The 19877-nt window shown below is 40.0% G+C and overlaps 1 protein-coding gene across 1 annotated transcript in view; it reads left to right on the forward strand.

The window, feature by feature from the left end:
* DNAH2 (dynein axonemal heavy chain 2) overlaps window positions 1-19877 on the forward strand; it is a 129208-nt gene that overhangs the window by 105344 nt on the left and 3987 nt on the right. Inside the window, exons 67-81 of the mRNA XM_043999770.1 lie at window positions 1457-1582; window positions 1748-1896; window positions 1970-2036; window positions 2369-2519; window positions 2768-2916; window positions 3078-3211; window positions 3524-3668; window positions 3952-4151; window positions 4473-4599; window positions 5047-5233; window positions 5382-5530; window positions 5642-5825; window positions 6250-6440; window positions 19343-19534; window positions 19670-19854. Coding sequence (XP_043855705.1) covers window positions 1457-1582; window positions 1748-1896; window positions 1970-2036; window positions 2369-2519; window positions 2768-2916; window positions 3078-3211; window positions 3524-3668; window positions 3952-4151; window positions 4473-4599; window positions 5047-5233; window positions 5382-5530; window positions 5642-5825; window positions 6250-6440; window positions 19343-19534; window positions 19670-19854 — 2336 coding nt within the window. The remainder of the gene's footprint in view (window positions 1-1456; window positions 1583-1747; window positions 1897-1969; window positions 2037-2368; window positions 2520-2767; window positions 2917-3077; window positions 3212-3523; window positions 3669-3951; window positions 4152-4472; window positions 4600-5046; window positions 5234-5381; window positions 5531-5641; window positions 5826-6249; window positions 6441-19342; window positions 19535-19669; window positions 19855-19877) is intronic.

A 19877-nucleotide genomic window follows, 5' to 3' on the forward strand; every position in this document is an offset into this window, starting at 1 on the left:
ACTTAACACTTACTAGCTGTGTGACCTTGGGCAAGTCACTTAACCCCAATTGCCTCACTAAAAGAAAAAAAAAAAGAGTTGGGGGAGAGGGCAGCTAGGTGGTACAGTGGATAAAGCACTGGCCCTGGATTCAGGAGGACCTGAGTTCAAATCCAGCCTCAGACACTTGACACTTACTAGCTGTGTGACCTTGGGCAAGTCACTTAACCCTCATTGCCCCACCAAAACAAAACAAAACAAAACAAAAAAACAAAACCAAGAGTTGGGGGAGAGGGGGGCAGCTAGGTGGCACAGTGGATAAAGCACTGGCCCTGGATTCAGGAGGACCTGAGTTCAAATCCAGCCTCAGACACTTGACACTTACTAGCTGTGTGACCCTGGGTAAGTCACTTAACCCTCATTGCCCTGCAAAAACCAAAAAAATCCAAACCAAAACCAAGAGTTGGGGGAGACTCATGAACAAGGACATTCATATGTTTAAAGAGCTGCCTTAGGTTTGGGGAAGGATGTCCCAATCAGGATGTATTAAAGCATATTCCATGCACAGAATACTCTAGACTAAATGCTGGGATGTGTAGAAAAAACAGACATACCATCCAATTCAGTTCATTTCAATGAACCCTTATTAGACACCCACTCTTTGCAAAGCACTTGATTCTGGAGATACAAAGATAGAAAAATTACATAATTCTTGCCCTCAAAAAGCTTAAAACCTATACTCTTGGGGATAAGACACACTCAAATAAATGTGACTATAAAATAGAATGTCGGTTCCTTAAAGGGCTAGAAATGTTTTTGCCTTTTGTATTCATAGTGCCTAACTTAATAGCTGGCACATAGTAGGCACTTAATAAATGCTTGTTGAAGTAGAAAGGCAGCAGAAGTTTATTTATTAAACATTTGTTCAATGCAGAACATTGTGGCTTGGTGCAGAGGAAGATACAAAGTTCAGATAAGACATAATGTCTGTCTTCAAGAAGCTTACAGTTTAATATGGGAGGATAATACCAATAACTAATAACAATAACAATAATACATAGTATCATTTGATGAGTGATCCAGAAAAAGTACCTTAAGAAAATTTGAAAGGAAGGAGAGCCCATTGTCTTTGCCTTCAGGAGGTTTTCAGTCTAATGGGAGACACAGAATTTTCAGAATATATGTGTCAGTGAGCATCGTATACAGTGGATGAATAGTTTTAGAGTAAATGGGTAAAGGTTCACAAGGGTTTGAGAAGATGAGTTGGGGAAACACTGAATGATAATCTTTTTTTCTTGTCCTTTTTGATGACTTGGGGTGGGAAAATAAGATAGTTGACAATATCTTCTATAAATAAACACTTTAAATATATATTTTAAAAATAAATTGAGGAGGGCCTTTTAGAGGGGTCTTCCTGACCTTAACAGTTTGCAGAGAGTGCTTTAATGCCTTTAATTCTTCCCCGTGTTCTCCTAAGGGCCTTGAGGAGGACCTGGGCTACCTTGTAGGAGACTGTCTTTTGGCAGCTGCTTTCCTGTCCTACATGGGTCCCTTCCTGACCAATTATCGTGATGAGATTGTTTCCCAAATCTGGGTCAGAAAGGTAAGCAGGGTGCTTTTAGGAATATAAGTTCTAAAAATGATTGATTGAAATTTTTGAGCTCCAAGCGTGAGGATGGGAATTTAACCTCAAGGGAGAATGGGGAAGAATGTGGGGAGTTATGGATTTGGATCTGGTGACCAAGATATCAGGGTTTCCCTTGCATAGATCCGAGAGCTGCAAGTCCCCTGCTCGCCTGGATTTACCTTTGACAGCTTCCTCTCCAACCCCACCAAGGTCAGAGACTGGAACATCCAAGGGTTGCCCTCTGATAACTTCTCCACTGAGAATGGCATTATTGTCACTCGTGGCAACAGGTAAGGAGGAGGTCCAGAAACTTTCTTGGAGCTGGCTTTAACTCAGTAAATTGAATCCATCTTCTTTCTCCAGGTGGGCATTAATGATTGACCCTCAGGGTCAAGCCCTGAAGTGGATCAAGAACATGGAGGGCAGCCAGGTAAATGGGTAGGGCCTGCCTATGTCCTTTCCCCTTCTAGTTGACCTCAACTATTTAAGCCCTCTAAATCAGTGGTGTAAAACTTCATATAGAAATGGAAAAAAACCAAATCAGCATTATATATGTTATATTAAATTTTTACTGATTTTATTAAACATTAATTATTTCTGAATTATGTTTTAATCTGGTTTGGGAATTTGACACCTCTGCTCTAAATGAAATAATTTCCTACTTGGCTAAACTCTATTCCTTCTCCTGTGGCCCTGCCCCTTAGTCTGTCTTCTGCCTTTTGTGATGGAGCACGTCTTCCCTCACCTCTTCCTTATTTTCAGGGCTTGAAGATCATTGACCTACAGATGAGTGATTACCTTCGTATCCTGGAAGGAGCCATCCAGCATGGGAATCCAGTGCTCTTACAGAATGTACAGGAATATCTGGACCCCACACTCTCTCCTGTCCTCAACAAGTCTGTCACCCGAATTGGTTAGGCCCAGGATAAGGGGTAGGGTGGTGAGGTTGGGACCAAGAGGAAGTGGAAGCTGATTTCCTTACTATCTTCTGTACTTCACTCTTATCTCTTCAACTGGTCATGGTTGGGGTTTAGGACCTGGATAGGAAGGCTCAAGTGGAAGGTTCTCTATCCTGTTCTTTTGGTTGGTGGGCCATCAGGGAGGGGTTCTGTCACTTCCAGTGAAAGCTGGAGCTCAGGCTTAACTTTGCTATGGGTTCAGCGGGCAAGATGCTGATGCGCCTAGGAGACAAAGAGGTGGACTACAACCCTGATTTTCGCTTCTATATCACCACCAAACTGTCCAACCCCCACTACAGTCCAGAGACCTCAGCCAAAACTACCATCGTCAATTTTGCTGTCAAGGAACAGGTAAGGGATGGGCCTAGTAGAAGACAGTGCCTTGTCTGGTGGGGTAGGGGAGGATACTGAGGGTGGTACCCATTGAGATTTAGAAGAGATGAAAAGTGGAATGGAAAGAGTCTGTGGAGGAAGGGGTTTAAGATACCCCCCCTGAATCTGTGTGTCCCCAGGGCCTTGAAGCCCAGCTACTGGGCATTGTGGTACGGAAGGAGCGACCTGAGCTAGAGGAGCAAAAGGATTCTTTGGTTATCAACATTGCTGCTGGCAAGAGGAAAATCAAAGAACTGGAGGATGAGATCCTTAGGTGAGACTCCTGAAGCTATCCTGATACAAGACACACTCCCCAGATGGATAAACCAGCCACCCCCTCTCTTCTTCCACTTATCTTCCTCTCTCCAGTCCCTGACTGGAGATTCCTACAAGAAGGTAGCTCTCATCAGCTCCAGGGTTAGGAGCTGGCTGCCTGCTTCCAGGAGAGCTGATCATTTTAGTTTCTGCTGGAAGTCTATGGCAGAGGGAGGCAAGTGGGGCCCAATGGGCCAGATCATCCCTGCACAGCTGCTGTCATCAGGTCATTCTCCCCCTTCTCCTATGTGCTCTTTGGTCTCCTCTTCAGGCTGCTGAATGAAGCCACAGGATCTCTGTTAGATGATGTCCAGCTGGTCAACACCCTGCAGACTTCCAAGGTGACAGCCATTGAAGTGACCGAGCAGCTGGAGACCAGTGAGACTACAGAGATCAATATTGACACGGCCCGTGAGGTGTGCAAAGGGCTTAGAGTGGTGGGAGAAGAGGCAGGAGGCCAAGTCTCTAGTCCAGGCTTTGCAACGATTTGTCTGATCCCTTCTCTCAGACTCAAATTTTCCCATCTGTAAAATGGAGGATCTTCAATGTCTTTTCTAGCTTTATTACTGTATGATTCTAGGGCTCCCTGGCTCATCCCCTGCCTATTAGGAGCATATTTACCTTCAGAACTCCTCCCCCCTCCAACTTCTGCCCCACTTTGTCTCTCCCTTTGTGAGCCTGACACTTCCTCTTCTATAGGCATATCGTCCCTGTGCCCAGCGTGCTTCAGTACTATTCTTTGTGCTCAATGATATGGGTCGAATTGACCCAATGTACCAGTTCTCCTTGGATGCCTACATAAGCCTCTTCATCCTCAGCATTGAGAAGAGCCACCGAAGCAACAAACTTGAGGACCGCATTGACTACCTTAATGAATACCACACCTATGCTGTCTACAGGTCTGCTAGAGCTCTCTTCCCAATGCCTGTTTTATTGCACATATCCTGTAAGGATACTTAATCCCTGGATTGGGGATCAGGGAAACTGAGTTCCAAGTCCCAACCTAAGTTCCATTAGTCAGTGGAATGACCTTGGGCAAATGTCCTTATCTGTGAAATGAAGGGGCTCTATTAGATGTTTTAAAGGTACTGTCCCACCTTGGAAATTTTGATATTTTACTTGGACAGGTATTTACATTGAGTTTCCACCCACCCACCCATTCTGATTTAGTCTCTTCCTCCCCACTTCAGCATCAGACTCCCCTCCCTGTTTCTCCACAGGTACACCTCTCGGACCCTCTTTGAGCGCCACAAATTGCTCTTCAGCTTTCAAATGTGTGCCAAAATCCTAGAGACTTCTGGGAAGCTCAACATGGATGAGTACAACTTCTTTCTACGGGGAGGTGTGGTGAGTATGACAGATGTGAAGGCAGAGTGTGGGGTCAGTGTGGGGTGCCTAGGATAGGAGGTAAAGTTAGGAAGATAGAGCTTTAGAGGCTTGGCTAGGGGGAAAACTTGCGGAGGGCGATCGATGTCTGCCCTATTAAGGGATATACAGCCTTGACCAAGGCTTCGAGGCTCAGGAGAAAGCAAGAACTGTTCTTAGGTGACCACCAGAGGGTGCTTGGCCTTCTGCTGTTTAATCTGCATCTGGTCTGAACTGTGCTGTCCACATGTACCACTAGAGGGTTCTAGAACCTTATATTCCACAACTAAAGAAGTGTTAACTCCTCTAGGATTCTAGGGGAAGTTCTCAACAGAATGCTGGAACCTTTTATCCTAACCCTGAGAAATTACCCTCTTGACGTATTGTTATTGTCTCCACAGTCTTTCACCTTTTCTATCTTCCTCCCAGGTCTTGGATAGGGAAGGTCAGATGGACAATCCTTGCACCAGCTGGTTGGCTGATGCCAACTGGGACAACATTACCGAGTTGGACAAACTGGCTAACTTCCATGGGCTCATGAATTCCTTTGAGCAGTATCCTCGTGACTGGAACCTGTGGTACACCAACTCGGCGCCTGAGAAGGCGATGCTGCCTGGTATAAGAGCCATTCACCTTAGTCCTGCTCACCTCCTTCTCTTTTCACACGACCCTTATTTCTTGTGTTTCTAGCCCCATACTGCCTGCATGAACGTTCTTGCCATTCTCGCCCTCCTAAATTCTGCATTGTTCTCCCCGATCCCTAGGTGAGTGGGAAAATGCCTGCAATGAGATGCAGCGGATGCTGATCGTTCGATCCCTGCGCCAGGACCGAGTGGCTTTCTGTGTTACGTCTTTCATCGTCTCCAACCTCGGTTCTCGATTCATCGAGCCGCCTGTGTTAAACATGAAGTCGGTCAGTGGTTCCAATCTCTCTTCCTGCTTTCCTCTTCTTGGATTAGATGGTGCTCTGCATTACTTCTTTAACTTGACCATTACCTAAAGCTCTACTTTGTATTTTGGGTAGGTCATGGAGGATTCAACACCACGTACACCACTTATCTTTATCCTGTCCCCGGGTGTAGACCCAACTAGCGCACTGCTACAGTTGGCTGAGCAGATAGGCATGGGCCAGCGTTTCCATGCCTTGTCTCTGGGTCAGGGCCAGGCTCCCATTGCTGCTCGACTTATCCGTGATGGTGTACAACAGGGTCAGTGACATCCCATTATCCTCTAGTTGTCAAGCTCTCCTCTGCCCCCTTCCATCTCAGAATTCTTTTTTTTTTCCTTTTTTTTTTTTGCGGGGCAGTGAGGGTTAAGTGACTTGCCCAGAGTCACACAGCTAGTAAGTGTCAAGCATCTGAGGTCAGATTTGAACTCAGGTCCTCCTGAATCCAGGACTGGTGCTTTATCCATTATGCCACCTAGCTGTTCCCCATCTCAGAATTCTTGAACCAGACCCAGTCCTTACTTCTGTCATATCCCATATTATTTATATCATTAGCAACCTTAGACCCTTCCCTCCTAGGCCAAAACTGGTCTGATGGTCCAAATATTTTAACTCAACTAAGTGGGAAGTATAGGAATAGGAGGATCCACTGAAAGAGAGAGCTGAACCCGGCATCTGGTCTGCAGGGCACTGGGTGTTCCTAGCCAACTGCCACCTGTCACTTTCTTGGATGCCACAACTGGACAAGCTTGTGGAGCAACTGCAGGTGGAGGAGCCACACTCAGCTTTTCGTCTGTGGCTCAGTTCTAGCCCCCATCCTGACTTCCCCATCTCCATCCTGCAAGTCAGCATCAAGATGACCACTGAGCCACCCAAAGTATGTTTTGTGTGTGTTAGAGGCTGCGGAATTGGGATGGGATGGGGAGGGGGCAGTTGGGGGGAAGGTGGAATTGGGGGTGTTGAGAAAGTATTTATATGATTACTGACATTCTTTTTTTCCCAGAGGAATAAGCATTCTTTTTATTCTCCTCTATAGCTAATACAAATGAATGAATGAATGGAAAGCATTTATTAAGTACTTAATGTATGCAAAGCACTGTACAAAGCTCTGGGGATACAGATAGACAAACATATTCTCATTTATCTTAAACACTGTCAGTGGGTTTTTTTCCCCTTTTGTCTTTTTAATACTTCCTCTGGGCTCATTCTTCTGCTCCCTTAGGCAGATTGGGTCCCTAGAGTGCATTTACTTCTCCTCCCCTAAGAGTTATATGGGTAAACCTAAGGGGTTTCTATTTTTTGCCCATGAGCCCCCATCTAGTATGCTTTCCCCACACAAACATCAATTAGTAAATTGATATTAGTTAGCTTTTACAAAGGCTTAGTTGGTAAGTAGGTATAGCAAGGGCAGAATATAACAAACAAAAAACTCCCCTCCCCAAACTGGGGGCACTCTCTCCCTTCTGTACCACTTAGTTCCTGGGGAGAGTAGGCTCAGATTTGAAGCACAAAGGCACTGAAGAATCCGTGTAGGTAACGCACGTTGCCAAGGATATCTCCTGGCCCTGGGAGTCCTTTTTTTCCCTTTGTAGAATTTCTATCAAGTTTACTTCTAGCTATATCATAGAAGGTGGGAAAGTCTCTTCCTTGTTCAACTGGGCTAGCTACCTTCTTACAGGAAGCAATATCTCAGCATCTGGGTCACTCTGTTGCTGAGCTGTGACAAACAGGTCGTTCCTCAGGGCTGACTTCTCACAGTACTCAGCTCCTGCTGCTACTGACTCTGGTTGCTGAGAGGTCCTAGGATGGCTCTTTCCAAGTTCACAAGATAGTAACATGGTTCATTCTGTGCTCATTCACCTAAGGTACTCATTTACCTAAGATCTGCAAAATATATACACAATAAAACAGGCACCATGTCCTCAGGGACACATGGTGACTGGGTGGGGATAAAAGGCACTGGAGCTGTAGCCACCCCCCACTCATTAGCTCTCTAGAAAGCTGCCAAGAAAGAGTAAAGCAGCCAGAGGGGTTGAGGGAGGGGCAATTGGTCCTTTTGTATTACAGCTCAGTTCTGGCTCCATCACCAGTCCTTATCCTTCAGAACCAATTAGAAAACTCCTCATCACCCCACACTAGCCCCTCAGTCACTTGTGGCGAGAGAAAGGTTCATCAAGCCTCCAAGTGTTGGCTGAAACGAGACACGGAAATATTGTGCATTCCCTGTATGGTTATACATCAGGAAGGGCAAATCTGCACAAGCTCCAAGAACCGAGTCTTCTTAGGCCAGTTCCTTAAAACCTTAAAATACCTTAAAACGTGCAGTTTCCCCTCTCTTAAAAATCCTCTTTAATTAACTCCACTCCCCCTTTGGGATACCATGGCAAGATTTCTCTCCTCTTTGTTGGTAGACTCTTAGAATGTGTTGTCTATGGAGAAAGAACCATAGTTTTAAAAGAAAAAATGCTGAGTTATATGGGTCAGAAGGCCTGACTCATTCTCATTCTATATTTTGATTTAGGGCAAGTCACTTGGAAGAAAAAAGGGCAAAAGAACAGAAAGAGACTGCTTCATTTATAGATCACAAGTGTCAGCCAAACTTTCTTTTATCACCTTATTTTTAAAAAAGGGGATGGAAAAAAAGAAAAAATTATAAGATAACAGAATAGAGGGAAATACAAAATTAACAATCATTACCACAAATACGAATGTGATGAACTCACTCACTTTTTTTTTTTTTTTAGTGAGGCAATTGGGGTTAAGTGACTTGCCCAGAGTCACACAGCTAGTAAGTGTGTGTTAAGTGTCTGAGGCTGGATTTGAACTCAGGTACTCCTGACTCCAGGGCCGGTGCTCTATCCACTGCACCACCTAGCTGCCCCCCTCACTCACTTTTTTAAAAAGAAGATAGCAGAATTGATTAGACAATGGAATCCAACAATATGTTGCTTATAAGAAACACACTTAAAACATAAAGATTCACATAAAGTTAAAATGAGAGTCTGGAGCAAAATCTATTATGCTATAGCCGAACTTTAAAAAAAGAAAGGATAGGGAGGCAGCTAGATGGCGCAGTGGATAAAGTACCGGCTCTGGATTCGGGAGGACCTGAGTTCAAGTCCAGCCTCAGACACTTGACACTAGCTGTGTGACCCTAGGCAAGTCACTTAACCCCCATTGCCCTGCAAAAAAAAAGAAAGGATAGAAATAATAATTTCAGATAAAGCTAAAGTAAATGTAGACATGATAAAAAGATAAGTAGGGATGCTACATTATTCAATTCACTAAACACTTATTAAGTGCCTGCTATGTTCCAGGTACTCTGCTAAGCACTGGAATTATGTGTAAATTGATTATCTGTGGAAATAAACAATCAAAATCAACACTTAAAATACAAATACCAAATGGCATAGCATCTAAAGACATAAAGGAAAAGTTAATCTAATTGGAGGGAAAATAGCAAAAGTATAATAGAATATGACCTCAATACCTTTCAGATAGAGACAAATCTAATCAAAAGATAAGTAAGAAATTAAGTACCTGAAGAGAACTTTTGAAAAATTAGCAATAATAGATCTTTCTGGTATTTACTGAATGGGAACAGAAAGGAGTTTACTTATTTCTTAGCTGTACCTTTACAAAAATTAACCATGTTTTAGAGCTTAAAGAGCTCATAAAATGTGTAGAAATACAAAAATACAAAACATATAATTTACTGATTATAATGCAATAAAAATTATATTCAATGAAGACCTCTTAAAGAATTTAAAAGTAGTTGGAAGCTAATTAACAATTCTAAAGAACTAGCCAATCAAAGAGTAAAGTATAGAAACAACAGAATATTTCATCAAAGAAAATGACAATAATAAAGCAACATACCAAAATTTATGGGATACATCTAACAAAGTTCTGAAGAGAAAATGTTTATCTCTAAACAATTTTATCAACAAAAGAGAGGCCAAATCTTTGAATTTGGCATGCATCAAAAGAACTTGAATAGCAACAAACCAAAAATCTCCAATTAAATATAAAAGTAGAAGTTATGGTAATTAAAGATGAGATTAATAAAATTCGAAGCAAAAGAGTATTGAGCTGATAAATAAAAGTAGGAGCTTTTTTGTTTGTTTGTTTTGTTTTTGTTTTTGTTTTTTTGGTGAGGCAATTGGGGTTAAGTGACTTGCCCAGGGTCACACAGCTAGCAAGTGTCAAGTGTCTGAGGCTGGATTTGAACTCAGGTCCTCCTGAATCCAGGGCCAGTGCTCTATCCACTGCACCACCTAGCTGCCCAAGTAGGAGATTTTTTAAAAAGAAGCTAATAAAATGTATAAATAATTAGCTAATCTGATTTTTTAAAAAGAGGAAAACCAAATTGTTTATATAAAAGTGGAAAACTAGAATTCAAAATAATTCAAGAACAAATAAAAGAAATTATCAGAAACTATTTTGCCCAATTATGTGTTAACAAAACTGATAACTTAGAAGAACTAGATGAATACTTACAAAAGTACAAAATACCTACACTAGCAAAAGAAGAAATGGACCATTCAAATAACCTAATATCAGAAGAAGAAACTAAATAAGCCAGAAATGGGTTCTCAAAGGGAAAAAAAAAAACACCCAGGATCAGATTATTGGAATTAACTCCAATATTACATACTCTTTGCAATAATAGGATATTCCAGTGATACAATTATGATATGGATACCTAAACCAGGGGGAGACAAAACAAATAAAGAAAACTATAGACACTATCTGTAAAGAATATTGTTATAGAAATTTTAAATAAAATATTAGTAAATCAGCTGTAACAACATGTTAGATTGTCTATAGACCTAAATAATTAGAGAAATATTAATTGCTTGTAGGTAGGTCAAATCAGTGTGATAGAAATTATACTACTATCTAAATTACTTACTGAATGCATATAGTTAGAAAAAATAAGAAAGGAATAAATGAACAAAAATCTCAAAGATGATTTTTTAAAAAGATGGAAAGAAGGTCAGGGGTGGTCTATCAGTACCAGATCTTAAACTAAAGCTTGTTACTGGTTAAAAAGAAGAGAGGTTGATCAGTGAAATACATTAGGCACACAGCATACAGAAGCAAATTAAAGTAGCAGCATAATATTTGATAAAAACCAAAGACCCCAGTTACTGAATAAGAGCTCACTATTTGATAAAAATCACTGGAAAAACATGGAAAAAGAAAAAGGCAGGGCATCTTTAAGGGTCAGCATTTCTGTTAAGCACTTTGCTAACTAACTGACAAACCTTTGTGTGGTACAAAAGATTTTCATGGTCACTCTTTGTCTTATTACCAACTATTATAAATATTCTGCCATTTAAAGGTCTTGTTTTTATAACTTAACCATATCAATGATATCCTGTTACACTTTTTCCATCTCTGGCTCCAGCTTTTTTGTTCCAATGGCTTGGCTACAAATGATGCAGTAAATGAATTTCACATGTGGTGTTCCTTGGACCTTACTTGAGAATCCTTTTATTCTATAGTAGCTGCTCCATCAGTGTCTGTATTGTCATCAGTTTTCCCATTAAACATTTTTTTTATTTTTAAAAAGTAACTGTTGAGGATAGCATATTATTCCTTCCTTTAGTGGCTTACAAAATTGAAAAAAAAACATACTAGTATTTCATTATTGAAACAGAATCTAGCAAATTCTATGATTTGAAAAATATTAGAAACATCTATACTTTTATCCAACTGCATAGGAAACCACCCCACGTCGGATAATCTATTCTAATGCTTATTCATCAGAACTTCAGCAGTGCTGTTTTTGCTTCTTTCAGCAGTGTTGGCTGATAAAGAAATGCATTTTAGTTTGTTGTCATCTTGGTTTCCATGTATTATTTCATCTGTCTTACCACAGCAGGAAGACAAGTGTTTCTCCAATGATATGAGGCTTCGGGGCGGGGGGATTACTCTTATGTAAGAAATCTCAAAAGGGATCCCTAAACCTTTATCATTGATCAGTGAAATTTTGTAAAGTACTGGACTGAGAATCCTATGATGTAGTACTTATTTTAAAAAATACTATAGAGGTTTTTATTTATTGCTTAATTTTTAAAATGTCTCATTGATAATGATGGCTTCATATTAATTAGCCAATATCTCATGGCATCTCATGGCATAAGATATGTTTAGGAAAAGATTTTGTATTAATATAGTGGACATAAATCCATATTTCAAATAATATTTTTGATCATTTTGAATTTTTTGGCTGACTTCTTATGAGAGCTGATTAGATCATTATTTTTTACCCTCTAATGGTTAACAAATAACTAGTACCAGGAGTAAGAGAAGGGTCTGCTCTATCATTTTCTTGTTCATTTTTAGTATTATCTTCAACTGGCAAATTCTTCACACTCATCTTTTGAAGCCACTTGTATAGGTTTATATAGGGTGTTGGCTATGTATGAATATGTCTGTGGCTACTTGTCCATTTTGTGAGGGTTAGTTTGGTTAAAACTAAGTAACATTTTTCAGGGCAGCTAGGTGGCTCAGTGGATAAAGCACTGGCCCTGGATTCTGGAGTACCTAAGTTCAAATCTGGCCTCAGACACTTGACACTTACTAGCTCTGTGACCCTGGGCAAGTCACTTAACCCTCATTGCCCTGCAAAAAAAAAAAAAAAAAACCCAAAAGAAAACCTAAGTAACATTTTCTTTAAATTCACTTAACTGGGCACATATAAGCTTCAATACATCAGAATATACTGAAAGTCAAAAAACAAATGAAGGAGACATTGTTAAACCCTGCCATCTTGTACAACTGCCACTCTTTCTTTAGGATACCTTGTCTATAGTATGAGACAGGTAGAGCTGTCTGCCATAGGGTCCCCGTGAGAATTCCATCGCCAATCCATATGTTAAATATTAATCAGACTCGATTGGTTTTGCTTATTTTTAGGTTAGAAATAGAAGTTATAATAGAAGTTTATTCCCACACATCAGATTCCATCATCTTAAGCACCCTGCCTTAGAGACTTCGGGTATAATGAAATGGCTGGCAGGAAGATCTCGGTTTGATTTGTCCATCTGACATATACTAATCTATGTGACCATAGGCAAATCATTTGACATCTTAGTCCCACAGAAAACCAATTTCCTCCTCCCCCGGTCCCTAAGGCTATATAAATTAAAAGGAGTTGCCAGTCTTCATTATTGCTTTTTAAAAATTCCTTATCAGGAGACCTCCATACCAATGAAATCAGAGGTCCATTTTTAAAAATAAATTTAACCCCACAAAATTCTAGATTCAAACAGATTTATAAATTAATTTGATCAAACATTTAAAGAACACATGATCTCTATATTTCCTTAATGATTTCCAGAAATGAAGATACTCTATCAAACTTTATAAGACAAATTTTGTCCTAATTCCTACACCAGGAAGGGGAAAAGCAGAGAGAAATATCTATGTAGATCAATATAGCTAATGAACATAGTTGAAAAATATTAAATACTGACAAAGGGATTATAGCACAATACAATAAACATTAAGTTCCTACTATGTGCCAGGCACTATGCTTAACACAGGGTATAATAATAAGAAAAAAGAAATTTCCCTGCCCCCGAGGAGCTTATGATCTAATGGAGGAAGACAACACATAAAGGAAAATGAAAAGTCAAAAGTAAGGCCAAGCAGTGTAGCTGGTGCAAAATGAAGACTTGACTAGGTTTGGGGGACCTTTTCAAATGAGGGCTTTGAGAGGAGTGTTTTGCTCTTCCCTCCAGCACTCCAGAGGGGCAAAGGGCACTGATCATCCAAAAGAGGTGTGAGTACCAAAGATCCTGAAATCTCAGTGATGTTGATGGACTTTTCCTTGGGTAGATGAGGTGAGGGTGGGAGGGAAATGAAATACCATGTCCAAGTTGTATTTCTATCGGTAAGGCCATGATGGTTCAACATTAGAAAAATAATTAACATATTAAATCATATTAATAACAAAACATAATTTTATCAGTAGACAAAAATCTGCTTATTTTACGTTTAGTTAAAAATAATCTCTTTTTGTATTGTTTTGGGATTGTTCATTTGTTGATCTTCTAATCTTTAAAACTGTTTATGCTCAATTCACATTCCTCAAATTCTTTTTCTATTCTGTTGATATAAGTGTTAAGGTTATATACACACTTTTCTTTAAGGATTGCTTTAGGATGCATCCCATAGAGTTTACTTGGTTGCCTTATTATCATTCTCTCTCTCTCTCTCTCTCTCTTTTTTTTTTGGTAAGGCAATTGGGGTTAAGTGACTTGCCCAGGGTCACACAGCTAGTAAGTGTCAAGTGTCTGAGGCCGGATTTGAACTCAGGTCCTCCTGAATCCAGGGCCAGTGCTTTATCCACTGCGCCACCTACCTTCCCCATAGCATTCTCTTTTAATGAAAGTTTTTATTGTTTCTATGATTTGGTCTTTAAGCAACTCATTATCTAAGATGTTGGGGTGGGGCCCTTTAAGTCAGCATCTTTTTTTCTCCATATTTCCTTTATTGATTATAATTTGTGATTACATTAGCCTGTCAAGAGACACCATCCAAGACATAGTGAATAGAGAACCAGTCTTGTGGGCAAAAAGACATGGGTTCAGATGTTGCCTTTGGCAGTGCTGTGCCATGCAACTCTGGAAAATCCTTTAATTTTTTAGGGCATCAGGCACCTCTCAAAGATTGTAAATTAGAGAAGAGTTGCCAGTCTGTATCTGTAGAGGGTGCTCTCTATAGTCTAGAATTTTTTTTTAAGTCTGTAAAAGATGTTTTAAATATTTCTGGATTCTTTGTGTCCTAACACACAACCAATTTTTATACAAGTTCCATGAGAACCTGAGAACACATATATTCTCTTTTTTTTCCAGTAAATACTCCTTTATTTAAAGTTCTGAGTTCTAAATTTTATCCCTCCTTCCCTACCTGGTTATACATGTGCAATCATGTCAAACATTACCATATTAGTCATTTTGTACAAGAAAACTTGAATAAAAGAAAAAAAATGAAAGAAAGTAAAAATAGCATGCTTCAGTCTGTGTTCAAACAATATTGGTTCTTTCTTTGGAGGTGGATAGTATGCTTCATTGTTAGTACTTTGGGATTGTCTTGCATCATTGTATTGCTGAGATAGTTGTCATTCACAGCTCTTCATCAATATTGCCTTCACTGTGCACAATGTTCTCCTGGTTCTGCTCACTTCACTATACATCAGTTCATACAACGCTTTCCAGGCCTTTCTGAAATTATTCTGCTTGTCATTTCTTAGAGCACAATAATATTCCATCACCATCATATACCACAGCTTGTTTAGCCATTCCCCAATTGATGGACATTCCTTTGATTTCCAATTCTTAGCCACTACAAAAAGAACTGCTATAAATATTTTTGTACAAATAGGTCTTTTACTCTTTTTTGGGATGTCTTTGGGATATAAACCTAGCAGTGGTATTGTTGGATCAAAGGGTATGCACAGTTCTATAGCCCTTTGGGATAAAGCACCAGTCCTGGATTCAGGAGTACCTGAGTTCAAATCCGACCTCAGACACTTGACACTTACTAGCTGTGTGACCCTGGGCAAGTCACTTAACCCCCATTGCCCTGCAAAAAAAGAAAAAAAAAAGGACTTTCTATAGCCCTTTGGGCATAATTCCAAATTGCTTTCTAGAATGGTGGTATTAGAGTGGATTAGAGTCCCAGCTTTCTCACATCCCCTCCAACATACAATATTTTCCTTTTTTGCTATATTTGCCACTCTGATAGGTGTGAGGTGATATCTCAGGGTTGTTTTAATTTGCATTTCTCTGATAAATGATGATCTAGAGCATTTTTTCATATGATTATTGATATCTTTGATTACTTTGTCTGAAAACTGCTTGCTCAGATCCTTTGACCATTTTTGTATTTTTAGAAATTTTACTCAGTTCTCTATATATTTGAGAAATGAGGCCTTTATCAGAGATACTTGTCTCAGAAATTCTTTACCAGTTTTCTGTTTCCCTTGATTACATTAGTTTTTTGTTTGTACAAAACCTTTTAAATTTTATATAATCAAAATTATCTATTTTACATTTTGTATTGCTCTATATATCTTCTTTGGCCCTAAATTCTTTCTCTTTCCATAAATCTGACAGACTATTCCATGCTCTCTTAATTTGTTCACCCTTTATGTGTAAATCATGTATCCATTTTTACCTTATTTTAGTATACGGTGTGAGATGTTGGTCTATGCCTAGTTTCTGCCATACTGTTTTCCAGTTTTCCCAGCAGTTTTTGTCAAACAGTGAGTAATGCATTTTTGATCCAAAAGCTTGGATCGTTGGGGTTATCATATATTAGATTATGATAGTCATATATTCTTGAAAATGTCTGCCATTCAGAAATCTCTATATGTTCTAAAAATCTAGTTTCCAAACATTTTGTTAAAATCTATAATTTTCTTATTATCTTTTGTTTGATTTGTTAAATTCTGGAAGCCACTAGAATTAGTGTTTTACAATCTAATTCTAGATAAAATGTAATGATGGAATGTAAGCTGCTTTAAATTAGGGAATGCTTCTCATTTTGTGTTTGTATTCTCAGCATTTGGGCAGTTATGTGGTGCAGTGGATAGAGTGCTAGGCTTGGAATCAAATCTGAATTCAAATCTAGCTTGAAGTCATCTTCTGAATTAAAATCTAGCCGCAGATACTTACTAGCTTTGTGACCCAGGGCAAGTCATTTAACCCTGTTTGCCTCAGTTTCCTTATCTGTAGAATGAGCTGGACAAGGAAATGGCAGAGCATGTAAGTATCTTTGCCAAGAAAACCTCAAATGGGGTTACAAAGAGTCAGAGACAAATGAAATGATGGAACAACAATCCTCAGCACTTAGCACAGTGAGACTAGCACATAGTCAACATTTAATAAATGCTTGTTGATTGACTGAGTGAACTCAAGGGAGTGACTAAAAATATAACTCCACAAAGAACTTCAAAAGATTCCTGACCTCTGCATTCTTGACAATCCGAACGGTATACTAGAGGCCCTTCCCTTTAAGAACACTGCCCCCCCCCCAATCTCCAAAAGTCATGAGGGATTTAGAAGCATGCTTTACTTCATCACTCATACTTATGCGTTGTTTTTTAATCTTCATTTAGGTCAGCATCTTTGTTCCCCTAGGCCTACTATGTGTCTGTTTCCCACTGGTCTCTAACTTCTTACCAGCCTTTTATCTCCATATGTAAGTGATTTCACAATATACATGGTTCCTCAGAGGGGCCTCAAGCATGTAACTCTGGGAACCAAGTATGTCCTATTTCTGACCTCTGACTTACTAGAATGTTTCTCTGCCCAACCTTTCTGTGTGAATTGGATCTTCCTCTTAAAGTCATGTTCTGGGTATATGAACTAAGCTATAAATGAGTCCATGGGAAAGCAAAAGCCTCATCAGTCAGGCAAGGAGGCCCCAGAGCAAGGAGAATTCTTGTCTTGTCTCCTTGTCTTTGCACAAATTGTCTCCTGTGTCTAAAATGAATTCCCTTACCTCTGCCTCATAGAATTGTTAGCTTCAGCTGAAGAGAGATGTGATTGTGCAGGCCCGTAATCTCTGTTACTGGGGAGGCCAAGGCTTGTGGATCTCTTAAACTCAGGAGTTCTGAGCTGCAGAGTGCTAAAGCCAACTGAGTGTCCTTAATAAATCTAACAGCAATATGTATGGTGAGCCCTCAGGAATGGGGAACCACCAGACTGCTTAAGGAGGGGGCAAACTTACATAGGTCTGAAATGGAGAAGGTCAGAGATCTGGTGCCAGTCAGGAATGGGATCAGGATGTGAGTAACCATTGCACTTCCAGCCAAGGCAAGATAGGGAGACCTCAAAAAAGAAAAAATTCAACTCAACTGCCATTTCCTATAAGAAACCTACCCTGGTTACCCTAGTTCTTAATTCCTTCCCTGCCCAAGAAATGACTTTTATGTATTTTGTATTTAATTTTCTATTTACATAACATGTATATGTTTATATTTTAATTTTTAATGTCAATTTCTATGTAACTTTCTATGTACATTTTTGTATTATTTCCCCAAATATGCTCTTTGAGGGCAAGGACTTGTGTTTTTAGTCCCAGTGCCTAACAGAGTGCTTGACACATAGTAGGTATTTTATGTTGAATTATATCTAGACCTTATCAAGGAGATAGAAGAGAAAGTAAGAGGTTGTTTGACTCCTCTTAGGCAAGTCTGTGACCTCCCTCAGTTAAAAAATTTTCAGTCCTTGACCATTAGACCACCAAGGTGCTATGTTCCCCTTAACACAATATATAGTCCTGCGTCAGCAAGTATTAACAAGTTATATGTGACATCATTCGTTGCCACTGGGCCATCATCTATCAACTGGTTATTGCCCAGATAATCTGGACATTTACGTGGTGATTTGCTGCCATACATAATCTTCCCATCCTTGCTGGGGAGCAAGAAACTACCTATGGAGCCCTGCATCATCCCTGAACCCAGGCCACTCACCTGTTGCCTCTATCTTCACCTCTGAGACTTTCCAGAGAACTCTTCATCAGCTGCAGATGTGTGTATACATAAATACATTTACACGTATGTATATATAATATGCATATATGTGTATGTGTACATAAACCTAATATATATTATGATACAAATGGATCAAAAGGGTGATGGGATCAAAAGAATGGAGGTGATGCTGTACTACTTACTTAATGTACACATCCTTTAGCAAGAGGTTAATAATGGGTAGATAGCAAGTCGATAAACGTGTTATTTATCTCTTTGTTTCCTTTTCGATACTTATTTCCTTATATTCTTGTGTATCTATTTGAATGACTGTACTTGTTAAGATAAAACAAAATTAATTTTAAAAGGCTTAAAGTGGCTCCCTATTGCCTATTAGGTTGTAAGTTCTTTGAAGGCAGGGACTGTCTTTTACCTCTTTTTGAATCTCTTAAGGCCTGGCATGTAGCAGGTGCTTGAAAAATATCGATTGATTGATGAGACGGGGGTAGGGAGACCATGTAGTAAATTTTTTTTACCTTCTACTGCATCTAACACAATGCTGGACATGTAATAGGTACTCAGTATTTGTTGAGTTAGTGTTGTATGCTTGGAATGTGCCACTGTCCTCAAGTATATTTGGTGGCATCTTATGTATCTTTTAAATTCTGGCTCAAAGGCCACCTTCTTTGTAAAGTCTTACCCTGAACCCTCCCCCACCAACAGCATTACCACCACCACCAAAAATGATTTCCCCCTCACTGGGTCACATAGTACTTTGTAGTTCTCTGTATTTATCATATTCTAAAGTAATATTATTATTTTGCAGGGGGGGGGGGCTGGGCAATAAGGGTTAAGTGACTTGCCCAAGGTCACACAGCTAGTAAGTGTCAAGTGTCTGAGACCGAATTTGAACTCAGGTACTCCTGAATCCAGGGCTTGTGCTTTATCCACTGTGCCACCTAGCTGGCCCCTATTATTATTATTATTAATCTGTGTCCATGCCCTATTCCTCCCAGGAGATTGTAAGTACTTTGAAGTCAGAGACTACCTCTTATTTATCTTGGGGTTTTCCTCCTTCAGAACCTAGTACAATAGTGCACTAGCCAGTACTTGTTGAATGAATGTGAGGCTGAGAGGGAGCAGCAAACTATGATGCCTGGTGAGAATGGATATCAGAGGTACAAAGAACTAGGGCATCAGCTGTTGCTCCAAACTGGCCTCCCCTTCACCCTGGGACTCTCTGTTCTCCAATCCCAAGCTTAGGCCTTGCTTCCTTTCAGGGCCTGAAAGCCAACATGAAGCGGCTGTACCATTTGATGACAGAAACACAGTTTGCCCGATGCAGCAAGCCAAGCAAATATAAGAAGCTCCTGTTTGCCCTTTGCTTCTTCCACTCTGTGCTGCTTGAGCGGAAGAAGTTTCTGCAGCTTGGCTGGAACATCATTTATGGCTTCAACGACTCTGATTTTGAGGTCAGGGCCAAACTGCTCCCAAACTGGTCATCCAGATCCCCCATGCCTTCCCTCCTGTAACAGAATTTTGGTTGCCAGAGGCCCTTTAATAAGATCCCTTTCTGTTACTATGACCTGGTTGGTTTCAATCTACAGGTATCTGAGAATCTTTTGAGCCTGTACCTTGATGAGTATGAGGAGACGCCATGGGATGCCCTCAAGTACCTGATTGCTGGTGTCAACTATGGAGGACATGTCACTGATGACTGGGACCGGCGCCTCCTCATCACCTATATTAATGATTATTTCTGTGAACAGACCTTAAATACTCCTTTCTTCCGGTAAGGATTTGGTTGTGGCAGTA

Source organism: Dromiciops gliroides, chromosome 4, assembly GCF_019393635.1.
Source record: "Dromiciops gliroides isolate mDroGli1 chromosome 4, mDroGli1.pri, whole genome shotgun sequence".
Lineage (NCBI taxonomy): Eukaryota > Metazoa > Chordata > Mammalia > Microbiotheria > Microbiotheriidae > Dromiciops > Dromiciops gliroides.